General features: G+C 37.3%; 1 protein-coding gene across 1 annotated transcript in view; it reads right to left on the reverse strand.

Moving 5' to 3' along the window:
• Positions 1 to 13,310: 13,310 nt before the first annotated feature.
• The window catches only part of grin2ab (glutamate receptor, ionotropic, N-methyl D-aspartate 2A, b), a 103,203-nt gene continuing 90,754 nt past the window's right edge, over positions 13,311 to 25,759 (reverse strand). Inside the window, exons 6-9 of the mRNA XM_073842678.1 lie at positions 21,468 to 21,628; positions 21,167 to 21,354; positions 18,086 to 18,324; positions 13,311 to 17,671 (exon numbers count right to left, since the gene is read on the reverse strand). Of these exons, the coding sequence (XP_073698779.1) occupies positions 15,890 to 17,671; positions 18,086 to 18,324; positions 21,167 to 21,354; positions 21,468 to 21,628 (2,370 nt within the window). The 3' untranslated portion in view covers positions 13,311 to 15,889. The remainder of the gene's footprint in view (positions 17,672 to 18,085; positions 18,325 to 21,166; positions 21,355 to 21,467; positions 21,629 to 25,759) is intronic.

Genomic DNA, 25,759 nt, shown 5'->3' on the forward strand with positions numbered 1-25,759 from the left:
TTTGAGAATTATTGATCTTGAGAGTCCAGAGAATGACGCTGCAGTGGTTTTATTGAGATTAATAATGTAAATTTTCATAGCCCCCCCTTCTTATAATTTATTTTTAATTTGACCGAATATTGAGCTCTTACACATGCATACCAAGTTTGATGTAGATACCTCATTCCGTTCAAGAGTTATAGCCATTTTAGTAAAAGTGGCCCCGCCTCTTTCAAACGTTTTGGCCCCTCTGCAACGGTGAGTCAAAATTTCAACATTTTTTTGAAAATGATTGATCTTGAGAGTCCAGAGTATTGTGCTGCAGTGCTTGCAATAGTTTGCAAAAGTAGGTTTTTACCATTATTGTGACTATTTAATAAACTAATTTTGACAGCAGTGGTTCTTGAGGCAAAGTTGCTCAGTATGAGGAGATCTATTAAATTATATGAATATTGTGTGAATGTGTGAAACACCACGTGATTACAGAGGCATAAAACTCATTAGTGCCAACTAGTGGCCAATTTCTTTCAAAATTCTTACAGACCTTTAGGGCCATGAATGGAACACCGCCATCGAGTATCTTTCCAATTGGTCTCCATTAACCTTGTCTAATAGGAGCTCAAACTTCATTGGCTGATCATCTGTCATGTTTTTTGAGATATGCAAATGTCCTCATAGATCAGAGGTCTCAAACTCAATTCCTGGAGGGCCACAGCTCTGCAGAGTTTAGCTCCAACCAGCTCCAACTTTCATCTGCTTGGAAGTTTTTAGTAATCCTGAGGACCTTGATCAGCTGGATCAGGTGTGTTTGATTAGGGTTGGAGCTAAACTGTGCAGAGCTGTGGCCCTCCAGGAATTGAGTTTGAGACCTCTATTATAGACCCTTGTGCCGCATTAGACAAAGACACTGCATATTAATTTTCAAGTCAACTATACTAATGATTGCACAGTCATAGACGTTTTTATGTTTTTTTCCCTCTTACAGGGCCATCAACTGGCCAAGCTGGAATTTTTTGACCAAATATTGAGCTTTTACACATGCGTACCAAGTTTGATGAAGATACCTCATTCTGTTCAAGAGTTATAGCCATTTTAGTAAAAGTGGCCCCGCCTCTTTCAAAAGTTTTTTTAATAATTATTGATCTTGAGAGTCCAGAAAATTGCATTGCAGTGGTTTTATTGAGACTGATAAAAAAAAAAACCTAGGAATAGTTTGAAAAAGTAGGTTTTTAATATAATTGAGAATATTTAGTGAACGATTTTGACAGCAGTGGTTCTTGAGGCAAAGTTGCTCAGTATGAAGAGATCTATTAAATGATATGAATATTGTGTGGATGTGTGAAACACCACGCGATTACAGAGGCATAAAACTCATTAGTGCCAACTAGTGGTCGATTTCTTTCTTAACAGACCTTTAGGGTCATGAGTTGAACATGCCCACCGAGTTTTGTTCCGATCAGCATCTGTTTACCTTGTCTAATAGGTGCTAAAATTTTATTTGCTGATGGCGTCTATGTTTTTTAAGATTCGTAAATGTCCTCATAGACCCTTGTGGCAAAGACACGGCATATTAATTTTCAAGTCAACTGCACTAATGGTTGTGCATATTCGTCTTTATGTTTTTTTTCCCTCTTACAGCACCACCAACTGGCCAAGCTGTGCCTTTTTTTAAAAAATCTGAACAAGATTGAGATCTTACACGTGTCCCAAGTTTGATAAAGATATCTCAATCCATTCAAGATTTATAGCCATTTTAGTAAAAATTACCCATCTCTTTCAAAAGTTTTGACACCTCTTTGCGAAACTTTTTTTTTATATAATTATTGATATTCACTGTCCAGAGAATCTTTCTGCACCAGGACTTAAGTCTTAGTACTAGTTTGCAAGAGTAGGGTTTTCAGCCAAAATACCCCAAAAATTTTGTAACTCTATTGCTATCGTCAAAGTATTACGTGATATCTCTGACTATCACCGATTTCGCACAACCCTATTGTGCATCATCCTGCTGAAAAAAAGACCTCCATTCTGCTGAAAAGGAGATTCCTTGGCTGCAAGCTTGATTTTATGCACCTGTTAATAAAATATGCAGCTAAAATCTCCAAACCTGTTAATTAAACCACAGTCTTCACATAATTTTGGCCATGCAGCATGTTTATTAGATACACTTCAGGCTTACCATTTGAATATGCATCCAGTTATGTAAATTCTGTTCAATAGAGTATTAGTCTTTTATTGTATTGAAATGAAATTTCATCACGTTCTGCTTGACGGCATGTCTAATGGCGCTATATTTAATCCAAACATTTTGACTTCTGGCTCCAACTGGGAACTCACCTAAAATAACACTGATTTGCATGTGCATTTGCATAAACAGTTCCCATTTGGTGTGTTTTTGAACGCATAATTAGAGTCATAACTTTGCTTTATATGTGCGGCCTCTTTCCCAAGTGACTTTATGAATGAACATATTCTCATAGACTGACACTCTCTGGGAGCATGAGAATATTCGTGAACCTATACACACTCACACATTCGCACACATTATTGGGTTCACATGCAATATATTGGGTTTAATATTGTTTACTTGATTAGTTTTGAAACGCTTCCAAACTTAATGTGAAATAACTTGACTGCACATGTAGCCTTTATGAGATTCTTAATGCACTGTAATTCACTCATTATTCTGTATAATACACCTTACATTATAAGTTAAATCATTAAGTTAAATACATTGTAATCAACATTTGATTTATTGAGATCACAGTCATATAGGTTATGATCAACGCCTACTTGGTTATGCACCTTAAAGAGTATAATGTATTAAAACAGGTTCAACAACCAACTTCATGTGTTTTATATATATATATTATTATTGCAATTCAGTGTATGTATTTGTATTTGTATGATTTTAATTAATACAGGAATGTATCACAATGTGTATTATAAGGCATAATGAAAATCTTTTACATTAATACAAAAAGCCTATATAACTGACATGCTTTTTAATAAAGGCATGACTGAAGGGCACTAATGGGCACAATATGCTATGCACTGATAAACAGAGTAGCTAAGTGCACAGCTGTTTTGCATCATTAAATCTATTTGTTTTCTTAGCACGACTGGAATGATATGTCGACCAATCTACATCCAGCATATCTATGTTTTAAAGTGCGTTGTTCATTTTATAAAATACACTAATATTTAAAATTATGACTGATACTGATGCTAGTTGTCATGTTATTTCTGCACTAGAATTTTGTTACTTTATCTAAATAAATATATTATAAAAATCATACGCTACAAATAAATTCAATGAATAACAACATTAAAATGTTTTGTATGATATTCATTTTTTAGTGTATATTCTAATTCTAATTTCTAAATTGTAGTATATAAAACTGCTTATTTTAGAGTTATATTTTTATTTTAACAAAATATATATATTATATATACTGAATTTTAATATAGATATTGATTACTTATTTCAAGATTTGCTAAAAAGTAATATATATTTTATAACATTTTTATTTCATGAAATGTATTATTCAAATATTATTTAGCAAAATGTAACATTAAATTATTAGTGCTTTCAACTACCTGATCTCGTGACGAAAACGTACCTGTGGGAACTTTTTCACAAGACGCGAAATACATACAAATAAGTGTACATATCACTGCAGTTTTCAATAGAAATTGACAATAGATATGGTAAAACAGTGAGCACCTGTAATCGTTTTCATACACCGTTATGATTACACCTCCATATGTTTTGCTTTTCGGACATAGCAATCTTGCTCGGTAGCTCAGACGGCACGGAATTGGATTTAGGATGCGGAATACTTGGGTACGAATCCCGTGAAAAACATAACTCATAATTAAAGAGCTGAACAATCGAAAAACAAGCTAAAGTGGCATGCTTGCGATTGTGTTTTTACATCACATTTGCTTTTGTTCATACTATCAGGTAGGTTTAGGTGTAGTGCAGATGGTACGTTATTTTAAAACGTCATGGAGCATTAGCTACCTGGTCTCATCACAAAAACGTACCCGGGGACACTTTTTCGCAACACACGAAATACGTACCTATAAGCACATATCTCTGCAGTTTCCAAAATAAATGAATACCAAAGGCAGTAAACCTCGGACACCTTATATTATTACATATTATATAATATGATTATATTATGACTTATAAACAATTCTAATATGCTGGGAGATTTAAAACTGATGCTTTTGAATGTTAGCATGACATATCCAGCTTCATATCTATGGGTTTTCATAAATGTTAGGTTTGTTCAGTAGCTCACACAGTATGGAGATGTACTTGAGAGGTGAAGAACTCTGGTTCGAATCCCGTGTAACTACGGTTCGACAAAAGAGTTTAAATGTACACATAAGGAAGGTTCAAATGGCGTCAACACGTGCGTTTTTATACCGGTTTTGCATTTGTAATTTTTCATCATGAGATCAGGTTGGCTTTTAAACAGCTTGATTAAAGGTAACTATAGGGGAAATACACAATAAAATATCCAATATATCTCTAATATCAGCTGATAACTAATATGGTACTGATAAAATGGGTATCGGGTAACAGCTTTCAAATCTCAAATTCAAAAAAATTGACTCTGATGACTGGTTTTGTGGTCCAGGGTCACATATTATGTTAATTTTTAAAATTACATTTTAAATTATAAAATGTAGACCAGGACTTAATTTGATCAGTAGTCAGTTGGTTTGTAAAAATGGATGATACATATAAGTATGACGCAAAACAAATGTTTGCTAAAACAGCGTCCAAATACAATAATGTGCTGGAAATTTGATTACAGATTAGAAAGACAAAATAGCAATTTGGAATAACATGCACTGACTAACCACTCACAGTAAGCCCCAAAACTAAGTTGGGTCCCTTTTAATTTCATGTCGACGTTCAAGCATCGGCTCCAATATCCTGTACTTTGAATCGCCACATAATGTGTGGCATGTGGCATTATGGTCACACCACATATGGAGGCCTGGAAGGAAAGTCTCACACATCTAACTGAAACACGCACGCACACACGCAGACGATCATAAAAGGTTGTGACTCTGAGAGTGTAATTTGAAAGGAGAAACCCTTGCATGGTGTGCCACGTGTGCAACGCTCCCCTGCTTGCCGAACGTCATCCTCTTCCTCTCTCTCTCTCTTCCTCTCTCCCTCTTATGCCTCCAACTATCTTCCTCTGTATTTTTAGTTCTGGAGAGTAGGCGTCGCGCCCTTATGAATTTTCATGGGTTCTTCTATGTGTAGGCAGAGCGCGCTCTTCTGGCAAAAGCTCAGAAATACTCGCTCACCAAACGCAAACATACACTCATTCTTTCGAAACTGCAACCCAGAAGAAAACTCATCAGCATCATCTCTGTTCCTCCCGTTTGGCACGAACACACACGTATACACCCACACGAGTGAGATACAGTACACACCTAACACTACATGAACATTCAATGTCTCACAGTAGATTAAGCCAATGAGAAATGACTTATATCTAAAAATGGATAGATCTGGGTCTCTCGCTTTCCTCGCGAGCCCCCACACAGACCTTCAGAGGAAAAAATCCCTCGACTTCTTTGCGAGCTCCATGTTAGTGACATGATAATACAATGTTAATCGGGTTTTACGGCAGGCGCGCTTCTGAGAATTATCTGGAGTCGCTGACCCCTCCATTTAAGCTCACACGTACGTGCGCTTGCACGCTCGCAGCCGTGCGGCGAAACGCACACGTGTGATTACGCGCGGACTGAACTTCTGCAGTACTTACTGACAGCAATCCAGCGTATGAAAGTCATGTGTGAGTGTAAATGCTAATGCGCGAGCATATTATAGGCTTTCTTTTGCTCGAGGGGACGACGCATATGTCCACATTAGGGCCTTAATTATGCTAATTCTTCAAATTTGATTCATTTAATGGCATTCTTTTATTTTTTTGACGTGTGCTTGTATGTGTGTGAGTAATTATCTCCAGCTCCTCTCTCTCTCCGTTATGCATCAGTGTAAACATGTCAGGGTGTGCGTGCCATTTTACTGTGGGCTATACAGTTGTGCATATGGATCATGTCACGATTAATTAGATTAGGATGATCTGACTGCAGATTAACGCCTGTGTATTTGAGGCTGTTTGTTTAAAGCCGTATAAATGATGGAAAGTTGTCTGATAGACTCTCATCTGCCCTTCGCATTGACTCCTCTCAGCTTCACCACAATACATCTGGACCTTTTAGTGCCCAGTGATGAGTAAAAGTAATGCTTTCGCCCGTGTGCATCGCTAAACACACTATGACACATGCATGCACACTCAGAGAGACACAGACTCCAGATTTCCGGAGTGGGAATGTATGGAGGCGTTTGGTCCTTGATATGCATTAAAACATAACAGATATTATAAATATAACTGTCAAAAGTAATTAATAAATAAAGAATAAGAGAAAGAGAGAGAAAGAATAAAAACATGACACTTAGAGAACAAACAAGAGAACAAGGGAAAGAGTAAAACAAAATAAAAATAGAATTAAAACTCACAAATACACTCATTTTTGAACAGTAAGACTTTTAATGTTTTTAAAGAAGTCTCTTTTGCTCACCAGGCCTGCATTTATTTGATCCAAAGTACAGCAAAAACAGTACAATTTTAAAATATTTTTACTATTTAAAAGAACTGCTTTCTATTTGAATATATTTTAAAATGTAATTTATTCCTGTGGTTTCAAAGCTGAATTTTCAGCATCATTACTCCAGTCTTCAGTCTCACATGATCCTTCTGAAATCATACTATTATTCTGATTTATTTAGCATTAGCATATCTGAAATAAAACCGTTTTGTTACACTATACAATTCAAAAGTAGTCAGTATATATATATTTTTTTTTTTTGGGGGGGGGGGGGGGGGGGCTGAAAAAAAAAATGTTTTCCACATAATAATAATAATAAAAAATATTTTTTGAATTAGAAGGATTTCTGAAGGATCATGTGACTGGAATAATAATGCTGAAAATTCAGCTTTGAAATCACAGAAATAAATTAGATTTTAAAATGTAAAAAAGTGTTATTTTAAATAGTAAAAATATTTCAAAATGTTACTGTTTTTGCTGTAATTTGGATTAAATAAATGCAGACTTGGTGAGCAGAAGAGACTTCTTTAAAAATCATTACAAATTTTACTGTTCAAAAGCTTTTGGTAGTGTAAAAAGCTTTTAGTAGTGTAGTGTAGGGCTTTCTGGTAGTGTAAAAAATATTAGATAAATATATAAATAAAAATATAAATGTTAAAACTTTAACTACAAAAAAAAAAATATATAAATGTTGCCTTGGCATCTACCTGCAATAAGTTTAAGTTCAAGAATTAAAATGAACTAAATATAAAAAAAATGAACTGAAATAAATAAAAGCTAACAAATATATAAAAAGCAAAGGCTAAAATGCACACACACACACACACACACACACACACGTTGGGTTTACATGTTTTATGGGGACATTCCATAGGTGTAATGGTTTTCATACTGTACAAACCGTATTTTCTATCGCCCTACACCTACCCTACACCTAAACCTAGCCCTCACAGGAGATAGTGCACACCTTTACTTCCTCAAAAAAAAAAACTCATTGTGCATGATTTATAAGCCTGTTTCCTCATGGGGACCTGAGAAATGTCTTGTGGGGACATTTAGTCCCCATGACGTGACGAATACCAGGTACACACACACGCACGCACATATATATAATTAAAGAATTAATTAAAGGAATTAATTGAAATGAACAAATTAAAGGTAAACAAAAAATAATAATAAAATGAGAAAGGCACAAATATATATATACATAGTATAGTGTAGTATAGTATATAGCAAACAGAAATAGAAAAAACAATGTCACTATCACATAGGCTACTAAAAAATATTAGCAAGCATGAATATAACAAAAGTAAAAAACAAAACAAACAAAAGTCAAATAAATAAAGAGAGAGAGTGATCAAATAAAATAAACCAAAAGTAGTTTTAAATGGAAGTATATGAATATAACTCATGCTCAGGCATATTAATGAACAAATACTTCTTGCCCATTTCATTAACACAGTAACTTGCCTTGTTTCATTAGTTATATGGGCTGGAACCATATAATGCTGCACTATGGCCTAAAGTGTGTTAAATGACAACCCAAGTCATTATAAAATCATCTAAATTACAGCATTGAAAATCAAACAGTTCTGTAATGCACTTACATTCTCCCATTGAGGTTCTCTCATGAAGTGCATTCCCTGCCATTAAAGTGCTCTCAAGAAATAGTAGGTCACATCTGGTTGAAATCTGTAAAGCATGCAAAGCGGTCTTTTAAGCCTTTATGAAAAAAAAAACAGTGATGGAGAAATAAAACTAGAAATTAGCGCTATCCTTTATTTCAGACCACAGGGTCTCAATGGATGCAGAAATCCATCATAAAACATGCATGAACATTATGAAATACCATTAAGGAGAAAAATATTAAAAAACATATCCAAAAATGTATCAGCAAATGCTTGTTAAAACATGTTAAAAACAAGTTTAATTGCCTAAACATTTTATTGGATTTTAAGTTACATTATACACTATATTAAATATTGATTTAAAACAAAATGAAAGATTTATAAAGTGTGTAATTTCTGTGCCCCTAAATGATTATTATAAAAATTATTGTTGTCAAACAGGTTGTCCAAACGCTCCTACCATCTTCTACTGGTTGGACAAACAGTCTGCTGGGCCAGTGTTGTTGTTTTGGGCTGGTTGTGATGCTTTAACAAACAAATCAAGGTTTTGACAGCAGTTTTAACATCTAATAAAGGTAAACACTTCACCTTCAACCAGGACACTTGGACTGTTTAGTGACATTAATCCAAATGATTAATCACTAAGACACACTTACCCAACAGTCACACATACTAGTCAGACATCTGAAGTTCAGGCACATACACAGTGAATGTAAACAGCATTTGTCTACTGTCAGTCTACAGACACACACACATTAGTCTATTCATAGTACATCAGCCTACTTGGACTATATAGTCTACCTTGGACAAATACTCTGACTGTTACCGTGTCTGGCAACGACTGACATCTATATATACACTAGCTATCGGTCAAAAGTTTTGGACTAATTAAACTTTTGTAATGATTTTGAATGAAGTCTCTCATGCTCACCAAGGCTGCATTTATTAGAATACATTAGAATGATTTCATACGGATCCGGTGACACTGAAAACTGAAGAAGAAATGACTGCTAAAAATTCAGCTTTGCCCTCATAGGGCTAAATTAAATTTCAAAGGAGAAAACGTGTTACATTGCAACATTTCACAATATTACTGTTTTTAATTAAATAAATGCAGCTTTGGTGAGCAAGAGACTTCTTACAAAACCTAATTTGTGTGTGTGTGTGTGTGTGTGTGTGTGTGTGTGTGTGTGTGTGTACAGATAAGTGATATCTGTGGATTTTTTGGTGCACAAATCGGTGTAGAATAATGCAGCTTTTCTTTATACGACTCCCAAAAGTGCTGATAAAGTGAATATTACAGAGGTAGTTCACCCAAAAATGGCATTTTGTCATCGTTCAAAACCTGTATGAGTTTCTTCCTTCTGTTAAACACAGACACACACACACACACACACACACACACATGTTGGGTTTACATGTTTTATGGGGACATTCCATAGGTGTAATGGTTTTCATACTGTACAAACCGTACTTTCTATCGCCCTACACCTACCCTACACCTAAACCTAGCCCTCACAGGAGATTGTGCACACTTTTACTTCATCAAAAAAACTCATTGTGCATGATTTATAAGCCTGTTTCCTCATGGGGACCTGAGAAATGTCCCCCACAAGGTCAAAATCTACTGGTATTCCTATCCTTGTGGGGACATTTGGTCCCCACAACGTGATGAATACCAGGTACACACACACACGCACACGCACACACGCGCACACACACACACACACACACACACACACACACACACACACACACACACACACACACACACACACACACACACACACACACACACACACACACACACACACACACACACACACACACACACACACACATTATAATAAAGTTTGGTAACCAAATAGTTGCTGATAGCAATTGACTTCCATATGTACCCCCTGACCACAAAACCAGTCATAAGGATAATTTTTTTTTATCAATTTATACATCAAAGCTGAATTGAGTTTGTTAGGATAGGACAATATTTGGCCGAGATACAACTAGACTAAAAATAAAGGTGCTTTAAAAGGTTCTTCACAGCGATGCCATAGAAGAACCATTCTTGGTTCCAAAAAGAACCATTCAGTCAAAGGTTCTTTAAAGAAACATCTATTTCCTTCCCTTTTTTATACTCTGAAGAACCTTCTGTCACCACAAAGAACCTTTTTATAAACAGAAAGGTTCTTCAGATGTTAAAGGTTCTTTATGGAACCATTTAGACAAAAACGGTTCTTCTATAGCATCGTGAAGCACCTTTATTTTTATTTTAAGAGTGTATTTGAAAATCTGGAATCTGAGGGTGCAAAAAAATCTAAATATTAAGAAAATTGTCTATATTAAGTTCTTAGGATATTACTTATCAAAAATTAAGTGTTAAAATATTTACGGTAGGAAATTTACAAAATATCTTCATGGAACATGATCTTTACTTAAAGGAGTAGTTTCTTTCAGAACAAAAGTTTACAGATTATTTACTCAACCCCTTGTCATCCAAGATGTTCATGTCTTTCTTTCTTCAGTCGATAAGAAATTATGTTTCTTGGGGAAAACATTTCAGGATTTCTCTCCATATAATGGACTTCAATGGTGCCCCCAAGTTTGAACTTCCAAAATGCAGTTTAGATGCAGCTTTAAAGGGCTCTAAATGACCCCAGCCGAGGAAAAAGAGTCTAGCGGTCATTTCCGAAACAGACTCACTATTTATGTACTTCCCAACCTCAAACGCTTGTCTTGTCTATGTCTGCGTGAACTCAGTTTTTTTCCGGTTCAAGATGTTGCAGAAGTGCTGACCCAGTGTTTACAAAGTGAACATGCAAGAAGATTAAACGCCCTTTACAAAAAAAAAAAAGCGATGTTGGATGATTTTTAAGTTAAAGAAGAAAACGAGATGGGAGTTTTTCGCCAACTGTATTGACCCGGTTTACACAGACTGCACATGCGCAATGCAGAGAAGAGACAAGACCAGCATTTGAGGTTAAAAAGTATTTAAATTGTCAATTTGTTTTGAAACCGACTGACCGTTTTGCTAGATAAGACCCTTCGTCCTCGGCTGGGATCATTTAGAGCCCTTTGAAGCTGCATTTAAACTGCATTTTGGAAGTTCAAACTTGGGGGCACCATAGAAGTCCACTATATGGAGATAATTCCTGTTTTCCTCAAGAAACATAATTTCTTTACAACTGAAGAAAGAAAGACATGAACATCTTGGATGGCAAAGCAGTGAGTAAATTATCTGTAAATATTTGTTCTGGTGGTGAACTAATCCTTTAATATCCTTATGATATTTGGCATAAAAGAAAAATGTATCATTTTGACCCATACAATGTATTTTTTGCTATTGCTACAAATATACCCGTACTACTTAAGACTGGTTTTGTGGTCCAGGGTCACATATAGTATAGAGAGAGGAAGGGAAAAAAGAAAACATATGGAAGTCAATGGCTAACATCAACTGTTTGGTTACCAACATTCTTCAAAATATCTTCTTTTGTGTTCAACAGAAAAAAGAAGCAGATACAGATTTGGAACAACATGAAGGGATGCAAATGATTACAAAATTTCCTTTTTTGGGTGAATCTCTTTAAGGACATCAATACTAGTTGTGCTGAAATCAGAGCATATCTTCCTTCTCTGAGCCAATTGCAGTGCGACGAGATGCCAGATTTGTCAGGGTCTTTTGGCAACTACAAATTACAGGAAAAAAGAATAAAATCCAATGCAAAGTTGTTTTGAAAGATCTGCCAAAAGCCCATCAGAAAGCTGTTATCAACATCATTATGTTTCATTTAAAACGAATGGGCTATTTCATATGTTTCTCTGTAGCAACATGAACAGAGGCAAACACTGTTGATACAGAGGTCGTCAGCATTAAATATAAATTATATACCTTACTGATACAGCCTATACATTAACCTCTGTTATATATATAACATCTGAAAGCTGAATAGATAAGCTTTCCATTGATGTATGGTTTATGACAATATTTTACCAAGATATGACTTGAAAATCTTAGGGTGCAAAAAAAGTCCAAATATAGAGAAAATCGCCTTTAAAGTTGTCCAAATGAAGTTCTTAGCAATGCATATTATGTTTTGATATATTTATGGTAGGAAATGTACATGATCTTTACTTAATATCCTAATGATTTTGGCATAAAAGAAAAATTGATCATTTTGACCCATACAAATGTATTTTTGACTACTGCTACAAATATACCCAATGCTATTTAAGACTGGTTTTGTGATCCATGGTCACATATAGATTGTCAGAGGTTCTCTACATTTGTGCAATGGGCCTGAATTATATACCTCAGATCATGTGAATATTTTTAAAAAGAATTGAAGGAGAAATCATTTTTCAAATTGATCAGATGGCAAGATGGTACATTTTCAACACCCTAGTGGCAATTTTACAAAAGTGTAACATTGTGGCGCTGCTGTTCGCATGAATATGCACCACACAAGATTTTGTTGGCTAGAAGATTTTTCCTTAACTTTTCAGTTGTAACTTGAGAAGTGGTAATGTAATCAGCAATTTTCCAAAATGATAAGTTAGCTGATTAACTTAACAAAAAGCAGCTGTTTTCTACAATTGTCAGAGAAAAACAAATCAGCATTACACAGCAGGAGCAATTTCATATGAAGCTTAATTTTATAAAGTGAAAATTTGGCCAAAATATGTGAAAAACTACCTGATTAAAGCTTCTCTACCAGAGGACTAGTCGTCTGCCAACTTGTCAGTTTGATTTAGTTGCATAGTTAGATTTTACCTAAAAGAATGAAACTGTTACTGGTCATATCAAAATAACCTAAATAGTTAAAGCGACAGTAAAAGTGTATTTTTAGGTAAACTTTGAAAAACAGAAGCAGTTACATCTCACCATTTCCCTTTGAATTTCTTAAACATTTTCTTCTGCAGCACACAAATGACTTGCTGTCTGTTAAACAACCTGATGGAAAAAAATAAATAGCTTTTAATTGTACTTATCCAGTGAAATGAATGCATTACAAAACAATACATATAACAAAAGACTCATTTGGCCATCGTGTATGTTTCCAGCCTGTAATTGACTATACTTACAAGTCTACAGTTGATATCAGTAAACACTAATTTCACATTTTTACCACGTGAACTTTTTTTACAAGTTCGATTTTATGACAATCCTAATTGTAGGAATACATCACAATGTTTGTGAGGAATGAGACTCAACATTAGCGTAATTTACCATTATTACACTATTTTAATGTAATGAATTCTAGCAGGGGATCAAGCAAGTATAAATTGGCCTAAATTTGCATAATGGCAGGAATGTAAATGATGTAAAACAGATCAATGTGCAAATAGATTTATTCAAAATCTACCTGCAAATACAAACGCATACTGGTTGTGTAAACCACTACAATCTAATCACAACCCATCTAAAATATCCTACCGTGTCTTGGATCTAGTTGTTGTTGTCTACATTCGAGTGAGATGTTGACGCACACAGACATGGCCTTTTCCATGGAGGCTGATATGAAATACGAAATATGAATATGCTAGTATTTCATAGCCATTAATGAGGTTAAAAACAAGCAGCTCATTTGAATATTTCTTGAGAGTGTAAACACAAGAACGCCTGCCTGTCCGGATACAGAATGAAAACGGTTAGAGGCATACGTGTAGCATACGACAGACTGACCTTATGAAAAAACTTCTCTTTTCTAAAGCCACACACAATATATTCTTTATTACTTTCAAACCATGTTCGTGTGGCGAGTCTGAAAGGCGGTATATACCCTGAAATGTTAACCTCGCTTGGCTTCCGACACAGCGTTTACTGAAAGCACAGCAAAGAAAGGTGATCCAGTTAACATTTGGTCATACGACAGTTTTATGTTTGTATTCAAATGAGAATCAAAATCACATCTGAGATGAATCCATATTTTCACATTCACTGTAAACATATACTCCCATTCACATCAAAATCAAAAAGAACAATTCTAAAAGTTTGACCATAGAGAAGATTAACATGCTGTTATCTTTTTTCTTTTAAATATATATACGCAATTAAATCACATTAATAAATGAATTCCACATGTATAACAATTCATAAAATGAAAGGAACTAATAATAAAACATATTAAAACTAGGAAATTTCATACATAAATATAATATTGCAACCTGATATTGTGCATATCGCTGGAACGACCATTATAATTCAAAACAACCAAAAATATTTGTGAAGTATGAGTGTGCGGTTGGATTCTACAGGAAGTGATGTGTTTGTGTGTTCGAGGCAAACAGGAACTTTTTATATCTCGGTGGTTCTGTATTGACATCATTAGTTGGTGTGGGCTTTTACATTTCCTACGCCTTCTCCGAGTCCCCTACGACCACAAAAAAAGACGGTATACCTCTTTTTCTCTCACTCCCTGCATTTCTTTTCCCGCTGTCTTCTTTTCTACAACACAATAAATAGACTTTGCACACCTTTTTCAAATATTTGGCAGTGTATAAAACTGTGTAAAAATTGACTATCACTTTTTTCAATATTCTAGACAACTATAGAAATATGCTCAAGATGATAAAATTTCCATGAATGAACATTGACACTTACTACACTGTTGTGCTGTGAGCAGAGGAGTGTCTTCCTGCGTTTGCGCTCTGCATGCAGGTAAGGTACGGACGGATTCGAGGGTGGGGTGGGTCAAAGACTTTTTCCACTTGGTGTCCTCAGAGACACGAACGAGTCGCAGGCCTTGGTGCGCACCGCGTTTTCCTTCTCTGAAATTCTCTAACGTACTTGATTTCAGAGATTACACCCGAGACTAATCATACAGGTAGTGCATTTTGTCACAGTTCAGGCTGGAATGGAAATCTAATCTTTGAACTCTGAGCAGTCTTTGTGGACCGTGCCTCAGTGCAGCTTTTACATCCAAATGCATTCATACATGCATTCATAAGCCGTTCAAACAGTGTAACAGATGTTCTGCTGCCTTTCCAAAAACTCAATCAGGTTTGGATCTGCTAAGCAATTATTTATTTCAGAGCATGTGATTGTGTGCAAGTGTACGCCTGTCGTTTATGCTATTACATCGTACTTTTTTTTTTTGGTCAAGAGAGATTCTAGGTTATATCTAACTTCGTCCTTTCAGTAGTTTCAGATCATGTATCATTTGTGCCTCTTGCATGTGCATGTGTATTTTCGTGTGTGTGTGTGTGTGTGTGTGTGTGTGTGTGTAAAAGTGCAGAATGTGGGTATTCACTTATGTTTTCATTTATTCAATTTTTTGGTTGCTCGTGTTGCGTGAAAAAAGGAAACTCTTTGGAGCTGCCCCTGTACTTCCAAGCAGCTTTTGCTGCTCTTCCTTCGCTCAAAGGCGCGAGAGCGTCCTGCCCACCATTTTTGATGTTTTCTGGAAGACACAGAGCTGCCGCTCGACTAGAGGGGAGGACCTGATGTAAAGTTGAACTCTGACTTCTGTTCAGACAGAAAAGTCCAAGAAGGGAAACAAAATATATTCCAGACTTGCTTGCCTTATAGTCAAAAAGCTTTACAATCCCGCCAAGAGTTCCATGGTTAAGCCATATCCTGGTAGAGATATCCATGCATGTCTTTTTATAGTCTTCCAGAGCACGTTGCACTCTCTCTATCAGACGTCAGACTCAATGCTCGGCATCCTCTTGTAGACACGCCGAGCGCCCCCAGCGCTCAACGCCCTCGGAGCGGTGTATGTGCCGACAGGGGGAGGGGCTACATAAGGCATAACATGCTCGGGGTAATAGAGGTCAGGGGTCGGCATCCCCACGCCGAGCACATTGCCATCAGCCTGGCCTAATGTGAGCGGCACGAGCTGCTTATAAATGTCTGTGGAGCTGCGGCCGTGAGCCAGACGCTGGTCGTCGCGGAGCGTCTGGAGAAATGGGTTTTCCGTCGGGCGTGCCGGATACATCGACTTGCTGCGACGACCGATCCCAAGTCCACTGACGCCCACCCCGGCGAGCGTGTGGTTTAGGTGGGCCGACGGATTTTTTGGGGGCTTCTCCAGGATGAGAGTCGCCGAGGGAATGTTGGCATATGGCGTGTTGTCCTGCAGACTGACCCGCCGTGATGAACTCTTCTGGGGCAGGTTCTCGTACGAGTGCTGGCGGATGATTACGCCCTCGTTCTGGTAGTGACTAATAAGACCGTCACCCTCTTGGTCACTCTGGGGAAGATACGCTGTGAAGGAAGCATCAGGCTGAGGGAGAAAAGGAGAGAAGGCCCTGTCAACACTTCCGCCGCCAGTGCCCCGTCCATCTGGATGGAGGAACTGATCTTCGCTGATGTCATACAGGTTTGCGGAGTGCAGACAGGCATCGCAGCGGTACTGAGGGGACCGAACAGTGTAAAGCCCAGAGTAGCTGGACACTTTTGACAGGCAGCTACGGCAGTGTGTCTGTCGTGGATCCTGAGTAGAACCAGGCCCGCCGGCGATGGTCCCTGCGCCGCCAGACTTTCCGTACGTGTTGTATTTCTTATCCTTCGCGATGGCGGTTTGCATCACGTCCGGTTCATGGGCCTGGGTGAGCAGACTGCTGTTGAGCTGCAGGATAGGCTGCTGCTCGGAGGAAGAGGATGGCCGGAGCTTGTTTTCACGGTGATCGCTGAAGATATCCGGGTAGTGCAGCCCGTGCTCCTGATCGATGGAGTCAATGGTATAAATCTGACTCCCCTGGCTGCTCTGAGAGTAGATCTGAGCACTGTGGTTGCTCTGTTGGCTGGGCTGGCTTCGCAGAGTTGAAAGCTCCACGTCGCTCAGATCCCGCGGTAGGCGGTTCCGTTTCCGAAGCGTTTCTTTTAACTTGTGCTGCTTTTGCAAGTCCACCCGGCCGGAACAATCTGACATATCTGAGCGGACGGTCGCATCTTCTGGCAGATAGCGCTGGCTCTTCATAGGCAGGGTCTCGGAGGGCTGCGGGGCAGATGGTGGAGAATTACCCCCAGGTCCTTGGTTCTGCCGTAGAGTCTCCACAGACTTCTTCCACAGAGCACGCGGCTTGGAGGCTGGAGGTCGAGCAGTCTCACCTCCGCCTCCCGAGCCACCGTTTCCAGCAACACCTGGCTGAGCATCCGTCAAGCTCAGGGCACGTTGCCCTGGCAACAGAGTGTTGTTAAGTGGCTCTTTGTGACGGTTGCTGAGCATGGTGCTGGCATTGCTATAGGGAGGATTTTTCTGGGCGAGGTTGTTGCCTTTTGCTCCGTCCATAAATTCCAGCATGCCCGGGGTAGGATGGAGAATGCTACTCACGGGCCGTTTGGGCGAGGTAACTCCAAGGGTGGTGATCTCTTTAGCCGATTTCAGAAGGTGTAACATGTTGGCCTGAGGGCTAAAGCCCAATTCTGGGGGTTTTTTCATCTCAATATGGACACCGTGAATACAACTCCAAATGCCCTAAAGGTGGAATGGAGACAGAAAGGTTAACGAATGAAGTTCATAAGTGGAGGCTAACACTGAAAAGTATATATTAGCGCAATATTTCTCAATATTGTCCCGGGGTCTGAAACTCTATAAACCGATGAAATAAAGTAATATATCCTGCTGTGACAAACAACCGCACCATGTAACTTTATTCTAGAGATGGTGGCTGGTGCTATTATATTCTGTTATATAAGCTCTTTCTTATTTCGCAGCAAAAAAAAAATGTTTGTCAGCACATAAGCAGCAATCCCCACACTGATGAAGCTTTAAGACGACTGTGGTAAACAGCCACCGCGACATGTTAATATGTCAAGATTGAGCAGATAATGGTTGCCTTCAGCAACGGAACCTCTCTAGTTAATTTAGCGTAGTGTTTCTGCGACATACCCTGCTGATAGTGAAGAGCATTCCTGGCCGACCAGAACAGAGACCAGTGAAACAGTAACGTAGCCTCCAGTAGAAGAGGTGCTCCCAGACAAAAGTAATTAGCGACAGAGCCATGGCTGCCGCGAGCATATAGAACACACCAGCCATATTATCCACATCCAGCTGACTGCTCATCACTTCATTCTTCTCATTATGACAGATACCAGTCAGCCACTGGGCCTCCAGCTCCTCCATCTCACCTAATACACAACACAACATCACACAGTTAATGCTTATGCACAGACTCACAGAAAAACAGGCTCACTTTCTGGCTCTGTTCCAAACACTAGCTAGCTGTTTACCTGGGCTGCATTTTTAAGCATTACAGGCAAGCTCCTGATGCAAAGGCTGTTAAATAAGCAGCAAAATAATGCTGCCTTGTGAGATAAAAAAATAAACTGAATTAAAAAAAGATCTTTCTAGTTACAGTTTTTTGTCATCTGAAATAGCAGAATAGTTTAATCTAAAAGAACTACACTGAATAAAGAGCTAGACCGGTGAAAATTATACTCAAAAACTACATGTGATTTTTTTTTTTTTTAAATAAAGGGAATATCAGATGCAAAATTCACTTTTACATGGTGTTTGCATATAAATGTGTCTTAGTAGTATGTGGACACAACCACCCTACAATACTAAAAATCCATTCACTCCTTTATTTTTAATGCCCTAAAAACCTAAGCAGTCTCAATTATCAAGCTGTTCTGATTTTCTGAGCATATGCATATTTCCACCCACAGCCAGTTGTATGCTGTCCACCATGTAGCAACAACAATGTCTTGTAAACAATGCAGGTGTTTTGAAGTTGGATGTAAAAGGGAACTTAAGAGTTTTCATTTTCTCCCGACCTCAGAGCCACTGAGGACACAGTGTATTAGTTTTGTTTTTGATGGCAATACGCCAACAAATACACCTGAATTTGTTTATGTCTGCACAAATTATTTTACTCCAGACTGCCTTCTGAACAAGGGACAATTCTAGGCAGGTTTTGCTAAAAAGCTAAAACTCAAGATTGGATCAGTACCCACTCTCTGTGATCCAGCTGCACCTCCAGATAAGCAAGTCTTACACTGTATATTTTTTGATTATTTAAAAATCGCCTTTCCTCTTCTACAGAAGAGAGGGGTGGGTATGCGCAGAGCTCATTAGCATTTGAAGGTACATGCATTGACAAGATAAAAAGGGTGTTGTTTTACATGACCATTGAGGAATTTTATCCAAAGTATGTTGCAGGCATTTCATGAAGTCCTTAAAGAATCATACCAACTTGCAGAGAATTGACATCCAAAACCCTTTTAAATGTGATCTTTTTTTAAGTGGAAACACTAAAATCATATTTTCTGGTCAAACACTCTTATAATCTTTATCTACAAATTTGAAAAATATTTTTTACAGTGCATTTACCTATTATTTTTCTCTCTGGAATACCTCATTCTGATTGGTTGCTTGCAGCATTCTGCAGTCATTTACAAAATAATGACCACTAAATTGCATATTTGACCTCTGTCTCTGGCTATCTATTCTCCTGCAGTTTTGTAGTTTTGCTTACTTTCTTCTACCATTTAAACGTATAAGGTCAGTAAGATTATTTTAATGTCTCTTATGTTCACTAAGGCTGCATTTACTTCAGCAAACATACAAGAAACAATGTAGAATTGTGAAATATAATTACAATTTAAAACAACAGTTTCCTATTTCAATTATTTTAGTCACATGCACTTCATGATATTTATGCTGCACATCTGGGTAAGTGTTTTATCTTCTTTTAGTGTGTTTCAAATCAATAATTTATGATGATACATTTCATTTAGGATGCTGCTTATGTAGAGAGCAAGGAATCTCAGTAAGGTTAGAAACTAGAGTTGTGCGATATGATTTTTGATCATAGACGATTAATGCTATGAACGCTATTAACGCGATGGAACGCTACAAAGTTGTGAGTCGTGATTTGAAGTCGTGATTTACGAGCTCAAAAATCTGCATGGAACGCAGCATAAATGCAAGCTTTGACTAAAGTGCTCTGGTAGCTGTGCTGGAGCCGTGCCATTGACGTGTGCGGTATAGAGGGTCGAAACACATGCGGAGCCGTGGTTGAAGTAAACATGAGCCTTGATCATCAGTGTCTGCGTCGGTGCCTCATCGTAGACGTGTGCAGTGTGTGGTAAGACATTTATTCATCATACAGTGTAGATAGCTTCACTAGCCTTATGCTGGAGCTGGTTTTGGGCATATAATAATTAAATAAATGAGCACAAAAATGATAACATTATGTATCGGCAATCTCGCAGGCTGATGAATTCATAATAAAAAAGTGCCTAACATGGCTCCGGAGGGGTTAGTAAAAGCCTCCTTTAGCGATTCGATGTGTTTTGTAAGAAAAATATCCATATTTAAAACGTAAGAATCACTTTAATCTAGCTTGCGCAGTTGTACAAGGAACTTTGTCAAGGGGCGTGGCGGGACTGAAACGCCGTCTAAACTGTTCACCAATTGCAATGCAGTGGGACTGATAACCAATCACAACACATTTCGTTTTCCAGAAAGGCAGACCTTCATCAAACCCGGAACTAATCGAGCCATTTGTGCCAGCCTGGGGAGAAAGCTATTGTAATAATGTAAATTATGTGAAAAATAATGCGTTTTTTGAACCACCAAGCATGAGAGCATGTTCTAGTGCACCCCCTAAACAAAATAAAGACTTTGTAAAAGAGCATAATAGGACTACTTTAATACAGTTGCTTTAAAAAGAGTCAATGTATAATTTATGTATATAGTGTATATAGTGTTTTATTTTTATATTTGTTAATTCAATTTCTTGAATGCTACCACTAAATACACCTACTGTACCTAAAAACACTGTTTGTTTTATTTGTATATTATGTGTATTTGTAACATTTAACCTATCTTTGTTTCTATTTTTAATAACTTGTGATATGATATTTTTGCCATATCGCCCACCCCTATTAGGAACAGAGATACTGTTTAATACACAGGTCATGAAATAAATGAAATAATAAGTAAAACGCAGGAAAACACTTATACCGTCTCCAATGATCCCGAGGATAGCGAGATCAACCAGCCGTTTCCAGTAGGATCCTTTTTGCAAGGCAATGCCATATCCTGTTGTGGCAAAGATGTAGCCACTGCCAATAGTTACTAGCTTACAGCCATCATCACGCCCCGCCATATAGTTGAGCACCGCCGCGTCATATATGAAAGCATCCAGTTTACTGTACAAATCAAAAAAGCACAGGCTTATATATATGGAAATATGCATATTATGTACACTAGAAATAATCTCGTTGACCATGCAATGCAAAAAATGTGCATATCCCAGTCGTACCCCGTCTTGAGGCTGACCAATGCATCCTGAACTCCAGTCTGATGGTATTTCACCATGTACTGGTGCATGTCTGGGTAGTTTTTCCTGATGTTTCGCTCTGTGCTCCCATTAGGCACGGTCCCGAAGCGAAACGGTGGTGAATAGGAATAGGGACTCTGAAACTATACAAGACAGAAGAAAAAATACATCAATTACACGAAGAACAGTGAGGGCAGCTTTAAGAAATACATGGAGAGAATCAATAAAAACTCAAATACAGAAACATATCCGGGGAGATACACCTAGTAACTGGTGTAGTTCAGACGCTCCGTCTTGTAAATTTATAATGACATACGGACGCTTCCTCAAAACCTAGTGAGCTGCCAACTAGACAGCACACTGTAAAATGTGTTTTGTCAGGTAGCCTGAAAAATGTGCTTCATGTGGTAACATCTAAATTAACTGGTTTTATTCAAGTCAGAGAAATTATTTATTATGACTTGAATCAACCAGAATACATTAGGTTACGCCAGGATTCAGTCCAACAGAGCTGCTGTCCTGCAGGGTTTAGCTTAGTCTTCAGGTTTACTAAGGCTATAGGCAGGTGAGGGTTTTTTTCAGGGTTGGAGCTAAACTCTGCAGTACAGCAGCTTTATATGACTGAACTTGCCTACCCTCTGGGCTACAAAAAAATGTAAGATAGAAATAGCTTCCTATAGCACCAACTGCATATTTTTACTTTTTACTGGGCATTTTAAGCATGCACCTATGTGTGTGTCATCCATAGATAAGGTAATCTCACAATGGATTTGTGCTGAGCACAGCAACAAATAATCACCAAGATGGCTGACAGAGCTGGAGTTGGATGCTGTCTATAAATGTAGGTATACATTTATATTAAGTTAGAACTTCAGTGTCAACAAGACAACTGCTGCCAGGGGTGTCATGCATATATCTGAGGGAATGCCAATGCCAGCCCTGCCTCACTCAGCGCTCTAGGCAAGATAAGACATGATTAAAGCAAAAACACATATTAACAAAAGTTACAGATTACAAGATACCCTATTTAAATTGTATTAAGTACTGTAACTATTATAATTACTTTGTTAAAGTAACTGATTACTTACTAAATTTCTAATGAATGTTTTCAACTGTTAATCATATTCAAACATTTAAAGCAGGCAGGGTTAACCTTACAGTACTGATTACTGCCAGCCTTTCAAAATCCTTCATCACTTGAATTAGGATTATAAAATGACATTTTAAAGCACAGCCACCACTAAATCAGACTTCAATCAGGTTAATGAAAGATTTAAAATCATAACAAGAAACAGTTTAATAGCTAGGATACTGTTTTTGTAAACAAATATTTGCATAGCTATGACAGAAAGCACTGGCATCTAACAATGCAGTGGAAAAAACATTGAATCTTACAAAATAAAGCATATACATATACACAAACCCCAATAGAAAATAAAAGCGGTTTAATTACACATTTTTTCCACATTTTTTAACGGTAACAGATTACAGTTACATTTACACTGCATATACAGTGGGTACAGAAAGTATTCAGACCCCCTTAAATGTTTCACTCCTTGTTATATTGCAGCCATTTGATGAAATCATTTAAGTTCATTTCTTTCCTCATTAATGTACACACAGCACCCCATATTGACAGAAAAACACAGAATTGTTGACATTTTTGCAGATTTATTAAAAAAGAAAAACTGAAATATCACATGGTCCTAAGTATTCAGACCCTTTGCTGTGACACTCATACAGTATATTTAACTCAGGTGCTGTCCATTTCTTCTGATCATCCTTGAGATTAGGGCTGGGTGATTTGGCCTAAAATCAAAATCTCGATTAATTGAACATTTTAACCCGATTACGATTAATGAACGATTATTTTATTCATTAATAAAATTATATTTAATTATATTTAAATAATATTTATTTTTTTGCCCTCATAGTTCACTGACAAGTTTTGTACAGTAAATATGCGCACATATTACAAGTGAGAGATTTTTGAATGAAGGGTGCACACACTATCTACTATCTATGATTATTTATTGAACATCAGTGTTGAACAACTGAAATTAAAGCACACATTGCTCAAAACAAAAAGTCACATTTTTCTTAAATTAGTGAAAATAAATAACTTGCACTTTTGGAAACAAAATAAATTATGTATAAAACAATAATAAATATTAAAAGTAGAAAATAAGCAGTATCTCTTCTAAATAAAATTACTCTTGTAAGCTCTCCATCGACATGTTGGCAGAATAACGTAACGTAACGGAGCGGGGTCACCTGACTCCACACGCAGTAGTGTTTTTAAAGGGAAAGTAATTGAAATAATTGACCTGGAAAAATTTGATCGATTATAGGTTCTGAATGTCGATTTCGATTACTTTTCGATTAATCGCCCAGCCCTACTTGAGATGGTTCTACACCTTCATTTGAGTCCAGCTGTGTTTGATTATACTGATTGGACTTGGTTAGGAAAGCCACACACCTGTCTATATAAGACCTTACAGCTCACAGTGCATGTCAGAGCAAATGAGAATCATGAGGTCAAAGAAACTGCCTGAAAAGCTCAGAGACAGAATTGTGACATGGCACAGATCTGGCCAAGGTTACAAAAAAATTTCTACTGCACTTAAGGTTAAAACCTTCTCCAGAGTGCTCAGGACCTCAGACTGGGCTGAAGGTTTACCTTCCAACAAGACAATGACCCTAAGCACACAGCTAAAAGAACGAAGGAATGGCTTCACAACAACTCCGTGACTGTTCTTGAATGGCCCAGCCAGAGCACTGACTTAAACCCAATTGAGCATCTCTGGAGAGACCTAAAAATGGCTGTCCACCAACGTTTACCATCCAACCTGACAGAACTGGAGAGGATCTGCAAGGAGGAATGGCAGAGGATCCCCAAATCCAGGTGTGAAAAACTTGTTGCATCTTTTCCAAAAAGACTCATGGCTGTATTAGATCAGAAGGGTGCTTCTACTAAATACTGAGCAAAGGGTCTGAATACTTGGGACCATGTGATATTTCAGTTTTTCTTTTTTTAATAAATCTGCAAAAATGTCAACAATTCTGTGTTTTCTGTCAATATGGGGTGCTGTGTGTACATTAATGAGGGAAAAAAATGAACTTAAATGATTTCAGCAAATGGCTGCAATATAACAAAGAGTGAAACATTTAAGGGGTCTGAATACTTTCCGTACCCACTGTATGTATGTATGTGTATATATATATATATATATATATATATATATATATATATATATATATATATATATATATATATATATATATGGTAACACTTTACAATAAGGTTCATTAGTTAAACATTAGTTAATGTATTAACTAACATGAACTAACCATGAGCAATATGTTTGTTAATGTATTTACTAATCTTTATTAACGTTAGTTAACGGAAATACAGTTGTTCATTGTTTGTTCATGTTAGTTCACACTGCATTAACTAATGTTAACAAAATTTTAATAATGTATTAGTAAATGTTGAAATTAACATTAACAAAGATTAATAAATGCTGTATAAGTCCAGTTCATTATTAGTTCATGTTAACTAATATGGTTAACTAATGTTAACTAGTGAACCTTATTGTAAAGTGTTACCATATATATATATATATATATATATATATTAGGGCCGGGACTTTAACGCGTTAATTTAGATTAATTAATTACACAAAAATAACGCGTTAAAATTTTTTTACGCATTTTAATTGCACTTAGTTTTGCACCGCGGAACGTTTCTTACTGGATGAGATTCCGCGGACCTATTATACTGGAGCACCAACTAGCGTTTAGACAAGCTGCGTCCGTCCTAAATGGTATTGTATGTCCCAAATCGTAGTATGTTTAAAAAATTATTCCAAAGATTCCCGGATGGTCTACTACTTAACGATCAATGCACACTCTTAACGGCTAATATTGCCCGCAACACACTGCGCCGTGAACGAGGATTCGATTAGAACTACAAACACGCATAAAAAGTGTTAAAAAAACTACAAACATGGAGGATATACGCGACCAACGGACAGGTAGAGAAAGGGGTTTACGTGATAAATAATCAGTGTGTAACCTGATAAAAAATATTTTTTAAATGTTATCCGCGTTATATTCCATGTGCAGCAACATTTATAATGATAGGTTTGGTCATTAACGTTTAAATGCATAATTAAGCAAACACAAGAGCAGAGTTCTCGGCATGAAAGACTCGTTAAAGAACGTGCCTCTTGCTACACTTAATGGCAATATTGCATTGGTCTGTTGGACTT

Source organism: Garra rufa, chromosome 6 (genome assembly GCF_049309525.1).
Source record: "Garra rufa chromosome 6, GarRuf1.0, whole genome shotgun sequence".
Classification (NCBI taxonomy): domain Eukaryota; kingdom Metazoa; phylum Chordata; class Actinopteri; order Cypriniformes; family Cyprinidae; genus Garra; species Garra rufa.